The sequence below is a fragment of the Fukomys damarensis genome, unplaced genomic scaffold, assembly GCF_012274545.1.
Source record: "Fukomys damarensis isolate Sample0158 unplaced genomic scaffold, DMR_v1.0_HiC HiC_scaffold_32, whole genome shotgun sequence".
Classification (NCBI taxonomy): domain Eukaryota; kingdom Metazoa; phylum Chordata; class Mammalia; order Rodentia; family Bathyergidae; genus Fukomys; species Fukomys damarensis.
Genome location: NW_022900944.1, coordinates 40,518,965 through 40,539,677, shown reverse-complemented (window position 1 = coordinate 40,539,677; position 20,713 = coordinate 40,518,965). Strand labels below are relative to the sequence as shown.

General features: G+C 44.6%; 1 protein-coding gene across 1 annotated transcript; it reads right to left on the bottom strand.

Annotated features, from left to right (window-relative positions):
* Positions 1–5,947: 5,947 nt before the first annotated feature.
* Positions 5,948–20,173, bottom strand: Nudt7 (nudix hydrolase 7). The gene is made up of 4 exons (XM_010609475.2): positions 20,055–20,173; positions 16,854–17,007; positions 10,533–10,691; positions 5,948–6,573 (listed from the first exon to the last, which is right to left on the bottom strand). The coding sequence occupies exons 1-4, from the start codon at positions 20,087–20,089 to the stop codon at positions 6,211–6,213; spliced, it is 711 nt and encodes a 236-aa protein (XP_010607777.1). The 5' UTR covers positions 20,090–20,173; the 3' UTR covers positions 5,948–6,210.
* Positions 20,174–20,713: the final 540 nt, after the last annotated feature.

The window sequence follows — 20,713 nt, the reverse complement described above, 5'->3', positions numbered from 1 at the left end:
TTCAAATCTCCCTTTCCAAATGCCCAACTATACACTTAATAAGGTTCGACATTTAGATGCCTGAATAATTCTACCCAGCACCCTGGACTTGTAAATTCCTGTCCCCAAATCCCTGCCTTGAATGGCAGAATTTTTAATTAATTTCCCCGAATGGTATTTTCACATAATAAACTCTCTGCATGTTGCTAGCTTCAAACAGTAGGGAAATAGTGATGCTTTTCTTTTCTTTGGTAAAACATTAAGTAAAAGTGCTTGCATATGTGTGTATGTATTCAGATATAGCTGGAGAAAGTCCAGAATGAGAGATTTCAGAAGCAGAAGAAATTTAGAGAGCAAATAGTTCAAATCCACTTTATACATAAACAACCCGAGGTTTAGCAAGATTGATTTATTCTCCAAGGTCACGTAGTTTATTAATGAACAATACCAGCGCCAGTACCCGCTTCCCCCGGCCCATGACCCAGTGCTGTTTTTCTTTGTCTCAAGATTCTTCCTGTTACCATTCTTCTAAAAGTCACCCTCACTGCCATCTTCAGTATAAATAATTCTCTTCCTGTTCTCGGTCACATACACCCTTTGTACCCAGTTTCCCTCCCTGTCCCCATTTTCTTTGGCCTATCTTCCCCTGCCCACTTCTCAAATGCTCTGGACTCCCCGCTCCAGTGTAGCTAATTATACCAGGCTTCACATCGACTCTCACCCCCTTTACTGTTTCTCAGGCTCATCTGTCTCCTTGCAAGATCAATGCATTTATACATCCAATTGTGCTTTGCACAAATATGTTTTCTAATCCACTGGCTGTGATTTTGCTATAAGACTGTTCTCTGTTGACCATTGTCATTTCATTAAAAAGTACCCAGTGGAGTGAGAAAAAATGTAATTGGAGCCAGCATAGCACAAACAAATGCTTACTGGGGAAAAGTCACCGTTAAGCTTGTTGGCTGCAGAAAATGAGTCCTAGTAGGCATGAGATGCATATACTACCCTTCTTCCAAAGGGATGAGAGTCACTGTGGTAGCAGGAGTGAGCAGAGAGAGAGGAAGGAAAAGGGATAGAGCATCAGGCAGCACTGACCTGGGTCCATGCTAACCCCAAGACACAGAGGAAGCTATTTCTCCAGAGGGAGAGCTGTTTTGGAGGAGCTGTGATCTTTTCTAAGGCTGTCCTAACAATTTGACACAAACTCAGTGGCTTAAAACAACAAGAATTTATTGCCTCACTGTTCTGGAGGCCAGAAGTCAGTAATTAGGGTGCAGGTAGAGCTGCACTTCCTCCAGGTGCTCCAGGGACGGGGTCCCTCCTTCCTTGCCTCTCCAGCTTCGGGTGGGTCCTGTTGTTGCTTGGTTTGTGCTGCGCCACTGTCATTGCTGCCCGAGTCTTCACATGGCCTCCCAAGTGTCTCTGTCTCAAATCTCTCTCTCCTTTCATTTGTAAAGATGTCGGCTGCTGAATTCAGAGCCCACTTTCTATCCAGGATGCTCTCATCTGAAGATTTTTAACTACATCTGCAAGACCCTGTTTCCAAACAAGGTCACAAGTACTGAGGTTAGGATTTCGATGTATTGTTTGGGGGCTGTTACTCAGTTTGCTCAGATGGATTGATCTTTGTTGGCAATAGGTTAGGAGTTCTAGAAGGAAGCTTCCATGATTACTAAATTACTAAATGATTACTAAATTACATAATTACTAAATGATAGACTAAATGATTAGTTGGATTTTAGGCCATACAGATTTATATCCAGAAAGAAAAAAATAAAGGCAACTTTTCAGAATATGCTTTGAGGGGTCCATCAAATGGACAAGATTTACAAAAGATGCAAGGCTGGTAGAAGGAAAGAAAATGAGCCCAGAGTAAAGAAATGCACATGAATTAAGTTAGTAGAAGAAAATAATCAGGAGAATTTAAAGTTTCACACTGATAATAAGTGAAAAGAAAAACAACATAGAAATGCCAGTGACAGCCACGATCAAGTAGGGAATAAAAGTTTGAATATGTAAAATGAAAAAGGAGGAAACTTATAGTCAAGGAAATATCAATTCAACTCTACACTTACAAAAATTTATAGACTTGAAACCTTAGAAAAAGATCTTCAAGTTGCCTTAGATATTTCTTCTCTTGGCAGTTGTGTCTGGTAAATTACTGACGTGACAAGTAGTGCTTTGAGCTAAGACGTATTTCTACCAATTATTGGCTAACTTTTAATTTCTTGGGCTAACTCTAAAATATTTGCCGAGCATGTACTATCTTCTGGCATAGTTCAGAGTCTTTGGAAAAGCTGATAGATGTAGGTTCATTAGCGAAGCCAGATCAAACGGCTCACAGATTACTAGACACCAACTTAGGAGCTGTCTTTGGGTTGGCTGTTGATCCTTAGCCTATTCACCTGGGGCTAGAAGTTAGACTTGGTTGTCTCAGGGTGTGTGGATCTGTTCCAGGGTCAGGGTGAAATTAGTACAAAGGTCTGACACATGTATTATGCAGATATGCAAAGTAGTGCAATAAAGTAGAGTCTGTGCTATAAACTAAGGGGGGGGTTGAAAAAGTGTGACTCTGTAGACTGGCCTGTGACGTCTGAGCCATGGTGGACAGTGGGGTGGCACAGAGAGGGCACTCCATGTGGATTGGGGGCCAATCAGGAGTTCTGGACTGGATATACACATAGATGCCAATAGGGGCCCCGAGTTTGCCACAGCAAATCAACTGCACTGGGCAATGATCACTTCAGGGATTTTTCTCAAGAAACCAATCGGCAATTAAGAAAAACACCTGGAATTACACTTAACCACTCTGTTTGAGCAGTGGAGGAATATTTTCCTACCTTAGTTCTGTAACTGGAAATCTGGGACCATGGATGGGTTGTTAAATTAGCAAGTATGCCAGCACTTTCATTCATTAATTGGTATGTTTCATTCTATTAAAATCATCCTAGCTAATTATTCATTTCACCATGTGCACTGCCATCCAAATAAGCTAAAGGACGTGATTAAGGCAAAAATAAACTCTGTGCTCCCTCTGCTTTATTAACTACATTGCTTCCACACATGGCAATTGGAGAGAAATGTAGATTCAACCTTCCATTCTTGCCTCATCTTGAGGTAAGTGGGTGTAGTGGTAAAGGAAGGGCTTTGTGACAGCTTAGAGTTGGGTTTGGATGTTGGCTCTGCCATTTACACACTGTGTGGTCACAAATATTGTCATAAAACATATTGCTAAAGGGAAAGGAGGAGCTAACACCTCCATCACTAAGTATCCATCGTCCTAAACCAAGTGTCTACTCAGATATTTGTGGACAATATCTGACCTGCTGGTTTTCCTATATAAAAATAGGAATCATAACAGTGCTCACTGCAGAGAACAGGTGTGAGAGTTAAATGAAATAATCAAATGAATAACTGGGCATTTGGCAGACACTGAATAAATGTAGTCCCCACCAACAATGCAATGGTCCCACTCACCTAAGCAGCATCTCCTTACCCATCCTCTCAAGTCACTACCTCCACTTGGAGCTGTCCCTGAGTCCCAGATCCGAGTTGGTGTCTTCCCTATCTTTGGGGCTTCTCCCTTTCATATGACTGTATTTATTTGAATCTTTTATTTACTCCATTAGTGAGCGATGGTGGTTAAGATTGAAATGAACAGTATTTTTCAGGTGGCTACCATGTTAGCAGGATATGAATCCTATTCAGTTGTTCAGTCCTGACTATGTCATAAACAAAATTGTAGGTGTCTTGTTTGATTTATATGTGCTTTTAAAGATTACTGAGATACAAAGGGCTGTGTGAACTGCAGGAGAGGAAACTGAGGAAGCTTTGAACATGGGAAATAGCACTGCTTATTATTCCCATCGGGATATGATGTTATAGTTAAACTACTGCCATAATTAAGAGCTAACAGGAAACTTGAGCATTTGCCATTTTCCAGGTATTGTCCTGAGGAGCTTGGAGGGCTTAAGGTAGGAGAATTTCATGCATCAACTCGTTTCATCTTATGAGAAGCCCTAAGACAGGAAGTTTATCTCTCCGTGTCAAAGAAGGGGAAACTGAGGGCTACAAGAATGGACGCCTTGCTTGAGGTCACCAAGGGGATGATGCTGGAGCTACCAGTCACACCTCAGCATCCTGGTTTCAGATGCAGGGCTCTTAACCACTTTGTTACCAATGCTACACTGAGGCTGCTGACAAGACAGAGCTGATCTGTCTGGCTGGGAGAACTCACTTGCAAAGCGGGGAACTTGAGAATAAGAATGTGAGTTGTCAGACCCGCCCCACTGACCTTTACTCTTGAATATAACTGCAAATTACTGGAAGTTTGCCAGTGGCCTAAGTTAGGCCTGATGCAGCCTTCTCCAAAGACTGATGAGACTGCTGCTTTTCCGTCCTATCAATCAGTTCTGATGGTTTTTGTTACCGTAGTGGCAGGGTGGAAATGAGCAGGTTCACAGGCTCTTGGTTTGGAGGTAGTTAGCTGCAATGCTCCTCACTGCTGTCTTTCCTGAGGCTGATTTAGTCAGCAGTTTGGTAGAGTCCCTGAGATCTGTACCTTGCCCATAACGTCCTCTTTTATTTGATCCAGATTTAATGTTTAATTAGAGCCCTGAACATAGATATCATAAATCATACTACTAAAAGGAAGGGAGGGGTGATACCTCCATCATCGAGTATCCTGCACCCTAAACTGGGTATTCACGAGTGTCACTCAGATTGTAGACTTCGGCTGGGCCAGCTCCTCTCAGAAACCAGGCAAGTCTGTGCCATTCACATAAACAAGCATGTTGTCCAGAAGGACCACTTTCTCCACGGACAGAGGGGTCAGCCATCTACCCAGCAATTATATCGCTGTCAGATTGTAAATACACATTTGTAAATGCTTCTGTAATTGTTCAGAAACGGTTTAGGTCTGCTCGCGCAGAGCTAGTTACAGAATGCTGATGAGGACGCTTATTCAACATCTGTTTTCATGGTTGGAGCCAGATTTGTGCTGTTTAAACATTTATGGCTTTAAAGCAGCAGATCGGGTATTTGCCTCTGCTCAAATCCAGAGGATAAAGTCTCTGCAGCAATGGTCACATACAGGGCAGTTTGATGGGTTTCATATTGGCATCACATGTTCAGCTATAGCAAAGTCTTCTTAAGCGATCTCTTGGCTTTCTTAAAATCTAGTAACAGTAAGTTGTGAAATTGACATCACAGAGATGTAGTTCTGTTGCTTTTTTCACTGGCCTGCCCGACTGTGGCACAGTTAACATCATAATTAAACAAAGCAATCCTGCTAACTCTATGGAGATGCTTACATTAGAAGTGATAGATCTATCACCTGGCAAGGGCATCCTGTCTGTATCACAGAACCTACACGTAAGAGCCAAAGCTGAGATGCCAGATTCTAACTGTCTGCAACATCTCAAGCCTGGATGAATTGCCATCTAGCTATTTTCAAGTGTCATGATATACTATTTAGGGTAACTGCAACATTGCAACAAAGGTACTCTACGTTACAGGGGCAGAGACAGCAGAAATGTACTCTTCCCTCCTGTAACACATTCCAAAGAGCAGCTGAGGTTGGAGGACTGCTTTGCTCCATGAAGTCATTCAGAGATCCAAGCTCTGACCTTCTTTTGGTCCTGCCATTCCCCCAGGAATTGTCTTCATCCAGATGGCCCAGACCAGTTGCAGACAAATGCATGGTGTAGCCAATGGAAAGACTAGGAAAGACTTGGAAAGACTTGGATGCCAAGGAAGGTGGCTCACCTCTTAAATTGAAGAGGCCAACTTAATCTGTACCACATTGGCCAAAACCAAATCCCAGAAGCCCATTTAATGTCAAGGGTCCTACTGCCATGCAGGGTAGGTTTGGATGGCTGGCTAGAAGCTTCTATCACACAGAACAACTGACAAACAAAATAAATACCACATGGTCATAATGTATCATAAGCATTTATTAAGTGCCTATTATGTGCCAGGTACTTTTTTCTTAAACATGTATGAAAAATATTAACATATCGTGGGTGAAATAAAACAACACTACCAGTATATTTTTCTTCCTTTGTTGTTCTTTCAAATGATAGAAGGCAACTGGAAAACAAGGTTTTTACTTTCAAATTGCAGGAAAAATACTCACACCTGTCAAATTCCGATAGCAGTAACTGTTGTTGTTAAGTGAATAACCATGTACAGAATCCTCCTAGATGGAGTTTGGGATTTTGTCCTCATAAATCATAACTTGCTTGTAGCATGGCAAAGAAGCAGCTGTTTTTCACAAGATGATATTAGGTCATTGAGATTATATTCCACCTCAAAGGTAGGTTTCTGTTCCAGAATAATCAAGGCAACCACTACAGCAAATAGCGCAGTTAGTCCCCTGATGAAATAAGTCATGCCACCTTCAGGACATGTGTACTCGAAGCAGTGCATGACAAAAGAATGGCCAGCTTGTGTGACATGATGAGGGTAGTAGACATGTGGATACAGAAAATAGTCCAGAGGCACAAGGAACACATCTTTCACTTCATCAGGATTCGGCTGGGCCTGAAAGTTGGGGTCTATAAAAGCCACCACTGGAGTGACCAACTTTTTTTTCTAAAAAACAGAAAACAAAATACACAAATTCAGAAGCACGGAGGAGTTGTTTCAAGTCTTAACATCTTGTTAGTTCTCTGTAAGATAAAATGTTAAACCGAACTGAAGGTCCATTACAGAAGGTGGGGAGTGAAGGGAGAAGAATTTAATTCCAGGGCAAACTTGTACTTCCCAGGTAACAGGGCAGTGTCTGTTCCACAGGAGGTGGCATTTCCGAGATACCTCTGAGAATGATAATCTGTTGTGACATAAACTGGCATGACCATTTGGAGTATCTATGTGGTAATATTGCAAAAATATCATCTTTTTGTGCTGGAATCGGCATTTGTATGAGTGTGTTTGTATCATAAACTCTTCCCAGCAGGAAAAGCTACTTGAATAGGGTAAAAGCATTATTTGCAGCAGTCCCAAAATAAACCAGTCACTGTCCAACTGGTAGATATTTAGGTTAGACAAATTATGGTTACAACTGTATATTGGAATACCATGCAGCCTTTAAAAAATCCAATAGATACCTTTGCCTCTTCGGAATGATGTGCTTCTTACAAAGAGCAAGGTGACATAGGTATAGCATAATACTACTTATGGGAAAATTATATAAATATATATATATGCAAAATTAGATGCCTTATATACATATAACTTCATATAAGCTATTTTTCATAACAATCCATGTTTATAAGGGTGAATTTCCATTTACAATCACAGATACTTGCAAATGACTTGGGTTCCGGTTAGATAACAGACCCCTTTGTCTACTGGGACTCTCCAGAGAGAGCCTGGGCTGACTGAATCCAGGTGCAAAAGCTCAGAGGGGGAGCAACCTCCAATGAAATAAATGTGGAGTTTCTGCCCACCGTCTCCCCAGAAAGGTGGGAAAAGCTAGAGGCAGGTACTTGTGAGGTGCAGACCCAGAAGAGCTTGACCGTGCCTACAGGATGTTTTCAGAGGAAGGCCAGCTCTGCTAAGGTGACCTTCAGAACAGAGACTGTTCTGGGTTTTAAATGGGTTAGTGGTAAAGTCAGTATGTGCAATGGGAAAGGACACTGGGAACAGAGACAGCAGATACTTTTAGGGCAGCAAATCTGAGGTTGTAAGTCACCCAAAGTCCTTGTGCCAGGCCTGGCATGGGGTAAACAGTCTGAGGTCACAAAGTTCCCCAGGGTGGGGCAAGCGGAGCCACAGCTGGTCCAGAAGGGTTCATGTACCAGGTGAGGGAAGAGTCAACAGCACCTCCCCCCACTGTGACACCCCCAAACATCCCCAGACATCACCAAATGTTCCATGGAGCATAAATTCACTCTAGGTCAAGCAGCACTGAATTAGATTATTTGTGTTAGTGATCAGTGAATGGTGTTTCTGGTAATACACGTTAACGACTAGCAAGGGTCATGAAACAAAAAACCTCCCCTAGCATTTTTAAGGACTGTATGTCCTCCTTAGAACCTTTGTTCATTCTAATGTCATGATAATATCATTTTATAAATCTCCCCCCCAGGAACGTCTGGTCCATAGAAATCTCGTGAAGACTCAATATTATCTTGTGCTACAGTTTGGATCTGAAATGTCCCTTAAAGGCCCATGTATTAAAGGCTTTTGTCCACAGCTGGTTGTGCTACTGGGAGGTTTTGGAACCTTTAAGAGGTGGGGCCTAATGGGAGGAAGTGAGATCACTGGGTTGTGCCCTTGAAGGGGATGGTGAGAACTCAGTCTTTTCTACTCTTCCTGTCTCTGCTTCCCTATTTTCCCAACAAAAGCAGCCTGATCCACTGCACATCCTACCATGATGTGCTGCCTCACAATGTGGCCCCAAAGCAACATGGCCAATGGACCATGGACGGAAACCTCCAAAACTGAGAGCCAAAATAAACCTTTCCTCCTCTGAGCTGATTCTCTCAGGGTTTTTTATAGTCAGGGAAAGCCGACATCGCCTGTGAATACTGCTGTATTCCACCCACTTACATGCAGAAGAACTCAGTAGCTCCTGCGAACCTTGGGAATGGAGGTAGTCACATCCTGGGAACTTTTAACTATTACATCTCAGTGTCATAAAGTTCCAAGATAAACCCCTAAAATGTACTGAAGGATGTGCAAAAATCAACTGAAAAGAGCTGCCATTAGGATACAAAGGGAAAGGAAGTACTTGACATGTTTGGTCTAATCCCCCCCCCCCCCCCCCCCCCCCGCACACACAGTAAACATTTATGGAGCGGCCACAGGATTCTTTTAAACTAAATCTCCTGAGTGCTGACCTTTATATTTTCAACTGGGCTCAATTAACACAGTTGTCTCAGCATCATTGATCTCCACAATGGTGTCAGTTACTTTCTCATTGCTGAGCCACAATACCTGACACACACAATTCCAAGGAAGGAAGGTTTATTTCAGCTCATAGTCTGCAGAGGGCTCAGTCCATAGTTGGCTGGCGGCAAGGCAGGGTAGCACAGCAGAGGGGAATGCTGAGGCAGGGTAGTTGCAAAGAGAGCTGGGCTTGAGGAAGGAGGAAGGGAGATCATTCTTCCAGGCTATGCCCTCCACTGACACCTCCTCCAACCAGGATTCTCCTCCCAACATCACGTTTACCTATGAACTCTAAAGTGGACCATCCCACTGATGAGTATCACACATCTACAATCTAATCGCCTGCCAGAAGCCCTACTTATGAGTATACGAGCTTTGGGGAGACACCTATATAATAACTACCCTGTACCACCGAGACTTAAGCAAATGGAAGACAAAGTAAGCCATTGGTTTTCTACTGTTAAGTACCAATAGGAGTAGTCTTTTGAGATTAAAAATTTATCAAAAAGCCCAATATATCAAATGTAAAAGACAGTTGATACCTACCTGTTATTATGTGAGGAAGGCACCTCTCTTCTGTGTGTGGAGTTTGACCGAGACAGAATTATCACACAACGCCAAACTGAGTGACAGTCTACAACATACCTGACCAGTGCACCTCAAAACTTTCAACAACATGAGAATAAGGGAAGTCCAGGCAACTGTCACAGACAAGAGGATGAAGGGGAGTGACAACCAAGTGTGATAAATAAGATCCAGACAGAAAAGAAGACGTTATTAGAAACGCTAGTATGAGACAGTGAAGTCTAAATTCTCCTTAATAATAGTGCACTAACGTTAGTTTCTTAGTTGTCACAAATGTACCATAGTGATGCAAAACATCACACTGGGACCCTGGACACAGGGTACACAAGGACTCTCTGTTCTGTCTTTTCAATTTTCTGTGAATCTAAACTATTGTAACCCTGTGATTAAAGGTTCCCATTCCAAGATTTATATCAATAACATCTTGCTGTTATCCAAGGTAAAACTTACATCCTTGACTCTTTTTAATGCCCATTGGTAAAACAATGAAGTCGTGGTGGTGGGTAAATGAAGGTCTGGCAAAATCAGCTGCTGAATTCCTGTGGGCTGTGTGGATGCTGTTTCAGTTTATACTAGAAAGGAACTCCTGATTCACACAGGGATGCAGTTATGATAGTAACAGCTTTTAAACAGCTTGTCTAGTGATCTCAGGGTACTGCTTAGTTACCGTGATATGAGGCAGCTTTATTCTGGGCAAAAGTAAGTATCACTGGGGTACAGGTAATGCATTGGCTCCCTGCAAGGGGGTAATGCACTGGGATATGTGTTGTTCTCTTTTTCACCTGAATCCTCAAAATAAATATACAGAGGAGAAAAGTAAATGTAAACTGGAAGTTAGTGAAATAAATCATTAGCACCCTTAGGGCTCCACAGTACCTCGTTTGAAACTCAATGACATAGTACAACCCTTTTATTTCTGAATTAAATATGCTGAAAGAGGGCTTTGCCCATGACCACTGAGCTCATGAGTGACAGGAGCCAGTTTCTTGGCTTTATGTGTTTGGAGAAATATGGAATCCTAAAATAGCATAGGCACTCATTGCTCTGGGTCGGGGGGTCCATGGAAACCTTACTTCAAACAGACATGGCACCAGGCGACAGACGACCTCCACCTGATGGGGGTGCAGCCCCACTTCCTCCTGGGCTTCCCGGAGAGCGGTGGCTACATCATCCACGTCTGTGCGTTCCCTCTTCCCTCCAGGGAAGCACACTTCTCCAGGTCCCCTTCTTAGCTGGGCATTGAGAGAACAGAGCAATCATGATTACAAATTTTGAGCCATTTATTCATTCAACAAATACTTACTGCACTGCATGTGGGTGCCAGAGACCGCCCCGACCCTGGTAGTATCAAGGGATAAACAGGACATAATTGGGGGAGGGCAGAGTAGCACACCTGTAACGCCAGCTACTCAGGGGGCTGAGACAGTAGCATCACAAGCTTGGTTACAGCCTGGGCAACCTACAGAGATCCTGTTTCAAAATAAAATTTTAAAAGAGGGCTGAGGATGTAGTTCAACAGTAGAGTGCTTGCCTAGCATGTGCAAGGCCCTGGGTTCAAGCCTCAGCATTGCAAACATTTTTAAGAGATGAAAAACTTTTTCCCCGATTCATTTTTTAAGAGTAAGCTTTGAGAATTTCCCCTACTCCCAGTTTTTCTCTGTGTGGCTCCAGGAGATTCTATACATTCACCAACAAATTGACTTTGATGGGGATTAAAAAAGGTAAAATAAAGGATAATATAACTGGTAATATTTTGAATGGGTCATTTTGTTGAGCACTTTATTGAGTGCTACCATGTCTGGGAATGGTGCTTCATAAGGATTTCTTTTCCTGAGTCCTCAGAACCGACCTATAATCTACTCTTTTTAAAAATATTTCATGAGATGCAACTCATATGTCACTAACCATTTTAAAGTGAATAATTCAGTGACATTTCATACATTCACAATGTTGTACGAACACCCCTGCTATTTCCAGAAAATTCCATCACCCCAAAAGGATACCTGGTATCCCCGAAGGGTCGATCATCGGCACCCCCACCACCCCTCCTTTCTGATTCTATACATTTCTGTAACTTGGACATTTCACATACTGTAAATGGAATCACAGGCATGACTTGTGACCTCCTGCATCTCTCACATAGCTCGGTGCTTTGGCACTTCATGTTTTTAATGGGCGAAGAGCACACCAGTGTTTACGTGTATCATACTTTGTCTACCCATCTGTTCACAGATAGACACACAGCTACTATTATGCTGTTATTATTTCTATTTTCAGACAAGGGAACTAGGGCTCAAATAGGTTAAACAGCCTCATAAAGGTCACACAATGAGTTGGACTGTCAGGGTTTGCTTCTGAAACTCGCATTCCTAACCTGCACACCATATATTTATTAAGAGTATACTAAACCACAAAGCTATGGTCACTGATGCCCTTAGCATGGACCACTGTCAGCATCTCCATGTATTTCTACAAACAAAATCACATGGCTTTCTCTTTTCTACCCATATCCTTGGTCCATTGTTTCCTGACTTTAGGAGAACATTAGGAAAGCCCTAAATATTTCTTCCTCTCTCATCTCCATCTCTACAGTGATTTCTCTTTCCTCCCATCCTGAGCAGATATAAAAAAGCACAATCCCTCCATTCATCTTTCTTCTGCAGCACCTATCTTCTCAGCAAACTGACCCTGATTTCTTTTGTTCCCAGCTCTGGGCAGTGCCCAGTGTCCTTTCCACTGAACTGTCAAGGAGACACTGGCTCAGCAAGACTCCTGGATCTTGCACTGTGTATGCCCAAAATGTGTATGTTGAAATCCGTCCCCCCGCAAGGTGATGATTTTAAGAGGTAGAGTCCTTGGGGGCTGTCTTAGTTATTTTCCTGGTTTCTGAGACAAAATACCTGACACGCACAAGTTAAAGGAGGATAGGTTTATCTTGGCTCACAGTTTGTTGAGGTTTCAGTCCAGAGTCGGTGAGCTCCAAGGCAGATGGCACGGCAGAGGGGAAGCAGTCCCTGGCAGAGCATACAGGAAGCAACAAAGCAGCGAGGCAGCAAGTCAAGCCTCCCTTTCAGGGTACAAGCCTTTTGGATGGTGCCATTATCTACTCCCAGAACTATGCTAAACCAATCAATAGACTAATTTAGCACCATATACCCTTAATCCCCAAATCATACCACCTAGATCCAGCCAGCTCCAAAATGCCCCACCTATGAGTGCACACTGCTTTGGGGTGACATCTAGACACAAGCCACAACAGGGGTTGACTAGGTCATGGGCAGAACCCTCATCAGTGCCCTAATAAAAAGGACTAAGAGTCGGGCCATCCCTTCCATCCTGTAAGGACACAGTGAAAAATGGCCATCTGTGAATGGGGAAGGAAGTCTTCAGGAGACACCCAGTCCCTGGATGGCTTAGTTCTGGACTTATCAGCCTTCAGAACTATGAGAAATACATTTGTTATTTATAATCCACCCAGTCTAAGTTATTCTGTTACAGCAGCTTGAAAACACTAAGATAATGTCATTTTTTTTTTTCAGCATTGTAGAGTTAAACACCCACTTGGACAAAGTGGGTTCTGTTTTTTGTTCTGTTCTGTCTTTATGATACTGGGGATTAACCCAGGGCCTCATGTATGCTGGGAAAGTGCTCTACACACCTAGCCTTGGTTTTTTTTTTTTTTTTTTTTTTTTTTTTTAAACACCTGTAATCCCAGCACTTGGGAGGCTGAGGCAGGAGGATCACTGTGAGTTCGAGACCAGCCTGGGCTACATAGTGAGTTCCAGGACAGTCTCAACTACATAGTGAGACCCTGATTCAAAACAAACAAACAAACAAACAAACAAAAAAAAACCCAAAACTTAAAGTTCTTCTCTGATAATAAGTCAGGAGTATGCAGGAGTTGCTACTATAGATAAATCCTCATATGGGTGGTGTTGAGAGAGCGGGGCATGGAAGGCTGATGGGTATGTTTCTAGGTCGTGAACACTTCACCCATGACAAATGTGTTTCTCAGAATAAATAAGAAGTAAACTACTACTTGGGCACTGTGGCACATGCCTATAAGGAGGTTGGAGGATTGCAAGTTTGAGCCCAGATGGGGCAATTTACAGAGCTTAGTGAGACTTTGTCTCAAAATTTAAAGAAGGGTGGTGGTGGTTCTGGGGCTGTAGTTCAGTGCAAATCCTTGAGTCTAATCCCCAGTACTGAGAAGAAGAAAAAAAAAAAAAAAAAAAAAAAAAAAAAAAAAAAGAAAAGAAAAAGAAAGAGAAAGAAAGTAACAGACTTGCTGTTAATGTCACCTATAAAAAAATATTTTATCGTTAGCCCATTCAGCTGCAAGGCAGTGGTAAAATGGGCTACTACAAAATCAATTACCATTCGAAAAGCAAAGGTGAAGCTTTATATTACAATATTTACACCATTTGCACTGATAAAATGATGCTGTTACCCAAATTAAAATTTGTAACAGTCTCTCCTAAAGTCCATTATCACACCAACATCATGGTGAATACACAGCAAATACGATCGAGCTATAGCATCTCCATTTTTTAGCTTGGGTTTTATATATACATGGATCTGATTTAAAATGTATGTTGAAAGCTGGGCATGGTTGTGCATGCCTGTAATCCCAGCACTTGGGAGGCTGAGACAGGAGGATTGCTGTGAGTTTGAGGCCAGCCACGGCTACCTACTGAGTCCAGCCAGCTTACACCTATTCCAATTAACAGGTAATAAAGGCCACTGTGGATTCAGGAAAATGCTACCCTTAAGGAAATGTTACACTGTTTCGGTAAAAAAGATGCCTTACTAAATCTGAATCTTCACAAACTGTCAATGTAAAAAAGACTCTAAGTATAGAAGCTGTCATTTTTTTTCTTCTGTACATAATTAGAGATTGAACCCACGGCCTTTCCATTGAGCTACATCCCCAGCTCTTCCTTTTTTAATTTTTTATTTTAAGACAAGGTCTTGCTAAATCACTAAGTTGCCCAGCGTGGACTTGCACTTGCCACCCTCCTGCCTCAGCCTCTCAGAGGGCCGCAACTTCAGATGCACGCCTTGACACCATTCACTAAACCTTCTGAACTTCTCAGAAGCTGACCAAGGCTGTGGTCTAAATTCCTTAGGCTTCAATTTGTGTTTCGCTCTTCAATTTGCCTTTGTCTATCTTGGGAGATCAGAGCAGAGGGGAAGGAGCCAGGAGGGCAGGAAAGGGGAGAAGAGACAGGAAGGTGTAGGCACGGGGGAGACTTCAGCAGCAGAGAAGCAACAAAGGACTCCTGAAAGCCAGAGAGGGAGGGTGTCCCTGAGAGTCAGCAGTCTGGGTCCAGGTGTGCAGCGGGAAGGGGTTGCTGGCTCTCTGCTGGGTGCTTTACAAAAGGTGGACCTGGGCAAGGCAGACATGCAGAGCAAGGGAACAGCTGGCACCAGAGTGTTGGCCGCTGGCTCTGTGCCCGTGCAGTTCTCTACTCTCCTAGGCTCCCCACACCTGGAGCAGGGCTTAGACCCATTTTGGAGATGAGATCCCACCCGATATGAATTTTGCTCCCAGCTGGGTGTGGTGGAGAACACCTGGAATCCTCTGGAGGCTGAGGCAGGAGGATGACAAGTTTGAGCCTACACAGAAAGTTCAAGGGGACTACACAGAAGACTGTCTTAAAACAACCAAATAAAAAGTGGGGGAGCACAAATCCGAGTAGGGTGGGCTGGTGACCCACCACCCCTTCACTTCCCTGAGGAGGAAATCTCTGAGGAGCTTGGGTTGCTTGGTGGTGGCTCCAGAAAAGCTCCAGAGGGTGTGTTTGGGCCCCACGGCCAGGGCTCAGTCAGATTTAAGTAGCATTCTCTCTCTCCCTCTCTCTCTATCTCTCTCTCTCTCTCTCTCTCTCTCTCGCAGGCAAAGTCACTCTGGGTGAAACAGGACATCAGAGACCCCTTGCTTGAGGGTCTGGAGCTACCTATATTTCCTGAATTGCTGTTTGTCTGGAGAATCACAAACTGTTCCGTGCTTTGCCTGTGCTATGGGCTGGGCTGGGACCCTGGGTCCCTGGTTCCCAGTTGTGGCCACTTGGGAACCTGGGTTTCCTCCACCCTGGGCGCTGGTGTCAACCTGGCCCACAGAAAAAAGAATCCATCTGAGGCCACTCCCAAGCCCAGCTGCTTCCTCCACTGTTTTTCCTAACGAGACAACTTTCCATTATTCTACGTAAAACACCGTGTAATTATAGTCTCTTCCATCCTTTCCCTCCTTTCCTTTCCCTTCCTCTTCCTCCCTCCTTCCTTTTCTCCCTTCCTTTCTTTTTTTTTTTTTTTTGTACTGAGAATTAAACACAGGGCTTTCACTCTGAGCTGCATCCCCAGACCTATTTTTATGTATTTAGTTTTTATTTTGACATAAGGTCTTGCTGAGTGGCTAAACTGCCCAGGCTGTGTTCTAATTTTCGATCTTACCCCTTCAGCCTCCCAGGGTGTTGGGATCACAGACTTGTGCCATCATGCCCAGCCCCTTTTCTTTTTGGACTTGGATGAATGAAATTATCTCTTCCCCAGCTCTTCCTCAGGAGAATCCCCGACGGCAAGGGAGGGGACGGCACCCAGGGGTGTAAGTATAACCCAGAAACTCCATTCCTCACCGGATATTGTGTTAAAGTAGAGTCGCTTGCCTTAAAACTTCGTGCCACTTGATCCTCACGAAGACATCTCTAGATCCATGCCAAATGCCAGGGCTGTTCTAGGTATTTTACTTTGTCCCCTTAGGAACTCCCCACAGCAGCCCTATGAATCAGCTACTATACATTGTCCTCATTTTACAAGTGGAGACTGAAGCACAGAGAAGCTACAGAACTAGGACAGGGTCACACAGCCAGCAAGAAGAGAGGCTGCATTTAACACAGGCAGCAGGCTTCGGGGCTTGGTCTATTCACTTGTAGTTTCACATTATTCCTGAGGCAGAAATTTTACCCTGCGCTCTTCCTACCAGGACAGCAGGCAGTATCTGCAGACATTTGTGGCTGTCACACGAGTGTGTGTGTGTGTGCGTGTGTGTGCACTACTGCTGTCTGGTGCATAGATGGGAAGGCTCAGACTAAACATCCCATTGTGCACAGAACAGCTTTACAACAAAGGGTCACCCAGCCTAAAATGTCATAGCACCAAGGTTAAGTGACCCTGGTTTAAAAATATTTTAAATTACCAGTAAGTTAAATTCCTTATCTTCATTCTGAAACTTCTCCAAAAGATGCCGTGTCATCCTGTGGCTTCTTGAACCCCTCCAGCACCGCAGTTTGGAAAGTCTATTTGAGAACTGTGGTCTCAAACCGTATGCGAACCACGAAAAGGTCATGGGGTTTTCAGCCGCCCTGAGAGATAGTGGCAAGAACCTCCTTACTCACCTTCTCAGAGCGGATGGTGAAGAGCAGATGGAGTTTTCCTTCTCTGGCCACCAGCGGTACAAGGACTGAGTACTTGTGACTTGACAAGTAAGAATATTTGGCACCAACATCAAGCTTTTTCAAGCGGGCCTTTGCGTCATCTATCAAATTGTTTCTAAATGGAAACAAAGCAAACATTTCAGTAACCAGAGTTATGGCAAAAAGCTCCTAGTTCCAGCTGTATTTCCACTTTTTCTGTATTTTGGGGTTCGCCACTTCAGAGCATCAGCATATTTGTCAATAGCTTGGTAGAAATAACAGGTCTTCAGTTGTGTGGCTGTGAACCTCTTGAATGGGACTCAGAACAACTAAACACACAGTTTACTACGTGGTGTGATCAAAATATGCAGTGAATGTTTAAATTTAAGAAATCATTACAGTGAAAGATACATTACCATTAATCCTCCTGTTATGGCTTATTTATAAATGTCCCCTCAAAGCCTCATGTGCTCACAGATGGGGCTTTTCAGAGGTGGCTGGATCGAGGGCATGTGATGCTGAGATTAAGTGTGTGATGCTGGAATCAAGGGTGTGTGATTACTTAATTAGTCCACTGATGGGTTTGGCATGATTCTGGGTGTGGATAATGGGAAGGCGCACCCTGGGTGTGAGTGCTACCCGCCCTCAGGGTGTGTACCTGGATAGAATACAAGGGACAGAAAGGGGGCTGCTGTTGTCACTTGCTGCTTCTCCACTACTGTGCTGCCTTCTGCCCTCCATGAACTGTCTCTCCTCTGCGATGCCCCTCTGCCGGGCCACCCTGCCTTGGAGCCAGCCAACTATGAACTGAAACCTCTATGCCCTGTGAGCCAAAATAAACCTTTCTGCCTTTAACTTTGGGTGTCAGGTATTTTGTCTCAGCAATGAAAAAAGCAAGTTAACTGAGACACCCCCTCAACATACCCTCTCTTCAACTGTATTTATCCCGTCATCCCTGTCACCTTCTGAAGCAGCTCTGGAAGTCCACTTTCATGAGTATCTTTCCCAAGCATGATAAAAAATACAGTGAAAGGGGCTGGGGACTTAGCTCAGTGGTTCCAGTGCCTGCCTTGCAAGTGCAAGGGCCCGAGTTTGATCCCTGGTACCAAAAAACAGAAAACAGAAAACAAAAAAACAGTGAATGCTGCCACTGGGTGTCATCCAAAAGAATGGTAGGTTATACGTTATAGTGTATCCTCATCCATCTTACTCAGCAAAACTGCCAACTTCCCCCAAAGCCAAAATGACCACAAAAGGTAAATGTTTTGAACTGATTCAATTTACTTAAGATAGCTACAATAGCACAACTACAGTCACTCAGGAAAGAGGACTTCAAGAACTGCTTCAAAAAGTGACAAGAATGATGGGTCAAGTGTGTCTCAAGCAAGGAGAAGGATTTTGAGGATTAATAGCAATACATCTTTTACTATAACATTGTTAAAAAATTTAAATATTAACCCTATTTCTATCATACCTCATACCTAATTTTAAATTTAAAATATGGTAATCTGCTTTTTTTTTCAAGAGTGAAACAGTTCAAATCCCTCACTGAACTTTGAAATCCCTAACTGTATCCAGCCAAGACAGGTTTGATGAAAAAGTCCCACGATTAGCCCACTTTTTCTTAACCTGGTCTTTACGTCCTGTTACCAAACACTTAGGTCTTGTAATAGTGGTTCCCAGACCCAAATAGCCACTGGAGAGCTGTTCACAGCAGACGGCTGGGCTGATTCCTGCAAGTGACACAGGAACTTTGGAGTGAGGCCTGAAAACTGGCACTTTATCTAACACCCCAGTGATGGTGCTGCTGAGGCCATGGGCCAGGGGATATATGTAGAGAATTATTCCCCGATAAAAGGCAAGAATTTAGATTGATAATCATGAATAGTGTGCTCTTTTCATTTGGATCTGTTTAGGTCTTTTAACAGATGTATTTTGTTGCTGGTTTGTTTCGTGGGCTGAGTAGTGTTTGCCTGAATCCATATGCATCTAGCAGCTCAGAAAGTGACTTTACTCAGAAACAGGGTCTCCGTGGATGTAATCAGTTAAGGATTATGAAGCGAAAGTGCCCTGGATTGAGGGTGAGCCTCACTGTAATGACTTAGGGGAAGAGGAGAGGACACAGAAGGATGTGTGTGTGGGAAGAAAGCCTTGGAGACCGAGGCGGGGATTAGAGCGATGCCGTCATGTGCCGAGGGACTCGGAAGCCACCAGGAGGAGGACGCGTGGGAAGCATTGTCCATTAGAGATTTCAGAGGGAACTGTAGCCCTGCCAAGACCTTGATTTCAGACCTAGCCTTCAAAACCACTAGAGAATAAACTTCTGTGGTTGTGGTCTGTGGCACTTGTCACGGCAGCTCTAGAAAATGAACACCTTGGTTTTTACTCATGATTCTGTACAAAGCCTGTGTCACGTCTACCAGAAGTTTCTGTCAGCCAGGGTGTTTCACAAAGTGGACTGCAGTGGCTTGTCCTTCCGGTTCTCATCTGTGACACGCCCCACATTTATGGAGGGCAAATGATCAGCTCACATAGCGAGGCCGACACTCAGTGAGTGACAACTGTAAGTGTCCTGAGGGTCCCTATCATGTGGTAAGCAGCTGTTGGTAGATGTCTGCTGTTTGTTGTTGTTGTTGTTGTTTCCTGGCCTCTTTCTGTGTGGCAAGAGACTTACTAAACGGGGCTGGGTAACATCGGTGAATTTCAAAAGTGACCAAATGTCCCCCCAAAGAGTCGCTAAACTCAGTGGGCACAAAGCCCTGTCCAGAAAAGGAAACTGGCCGGCCCCTCACGGGAATGGATCCTACTCTGGGTGACTGCTATAGGGAGCGAGACCCCAGAATTGTCCAGAGGAACCAGCAGGGGAACAAGTGCACAAAGCTGTCTATCCACCGTTGGGCGGGCCCTTGAATAATCGCCATCGAAATCCCTTTCTCATTGAACAGCCCAGAGAGTGAGAGCAGAATCACTGAAGGTCAGGCCCGGAGACGTTACATAAGTGCAGGACCCAGGTCCCAGGGGAAGCGGCCTCCCCTGGGAGGAAAAGCTGCAAAGATCCAAGGGCTGGCCGAGGGCGAGCGCCCGAGCCCGGCTCAGTCCCAGCTAAAGGGCCTCGGCGGCCGCCGCTGTCATCAAAGCCGGGCTAGACTAGCTCGGGTGCCACAGGGGCCCGGAAGGCTTTACCTGTCTGGCTCCTGGAGTTGACAGGATCGCGACATGGCCCTGCAGAAAGTTTGTTTCCAGTCGGGGACTCCAGGGAACCGACTCTCGGAACGAGCACGCGCACAGTAGCCCGGCCGACGGAGGGGTGGGGCCTGTGGCAGAAAGGATCGCGACATGGCCCTGCAGAAAGTTTGTTTCCAGTCGGGGACTCCAGGGAACCGACTCTCGGAACGAGCACGCGCACAGTAGCCCGGCCGACGGAGGGGTGGGGCCTGTGGCAGAGGCGGGGTGGGGCGGGGCCTCGAGAAGAGGCGGTGTAGGAGCTGGAGCCGAAGACCGCGCTGGGGGCGGGGCCTGGGGCGGGGCTCGATCTGAAGGCGGGCTGGTTAGGTGGACTGTGGAGCTTCCGCCTGCAGTTTCTGCCCAGCTCTTTGTACTTGTGTTGTCAGAGGCATGGCAGAAATTCTGAAAGAATCCTAAAAAATACTTCGGGAACATAGTGAGCTGGTGAGATGAGAGGCTTCCAGCACCCGCATGCCTTGCTGCGAAGGTGGCTCAGCGTCTGAATTTTGGTCCGCCCAGCCCCCCGCCCACCCCACAGTCAGCTGGGGACACCGGGGAGCGGGTGGGGCATCGGATGGCCACACCAGGCGGGGGAGGAGGCTTTTAGTCGTCGGAGA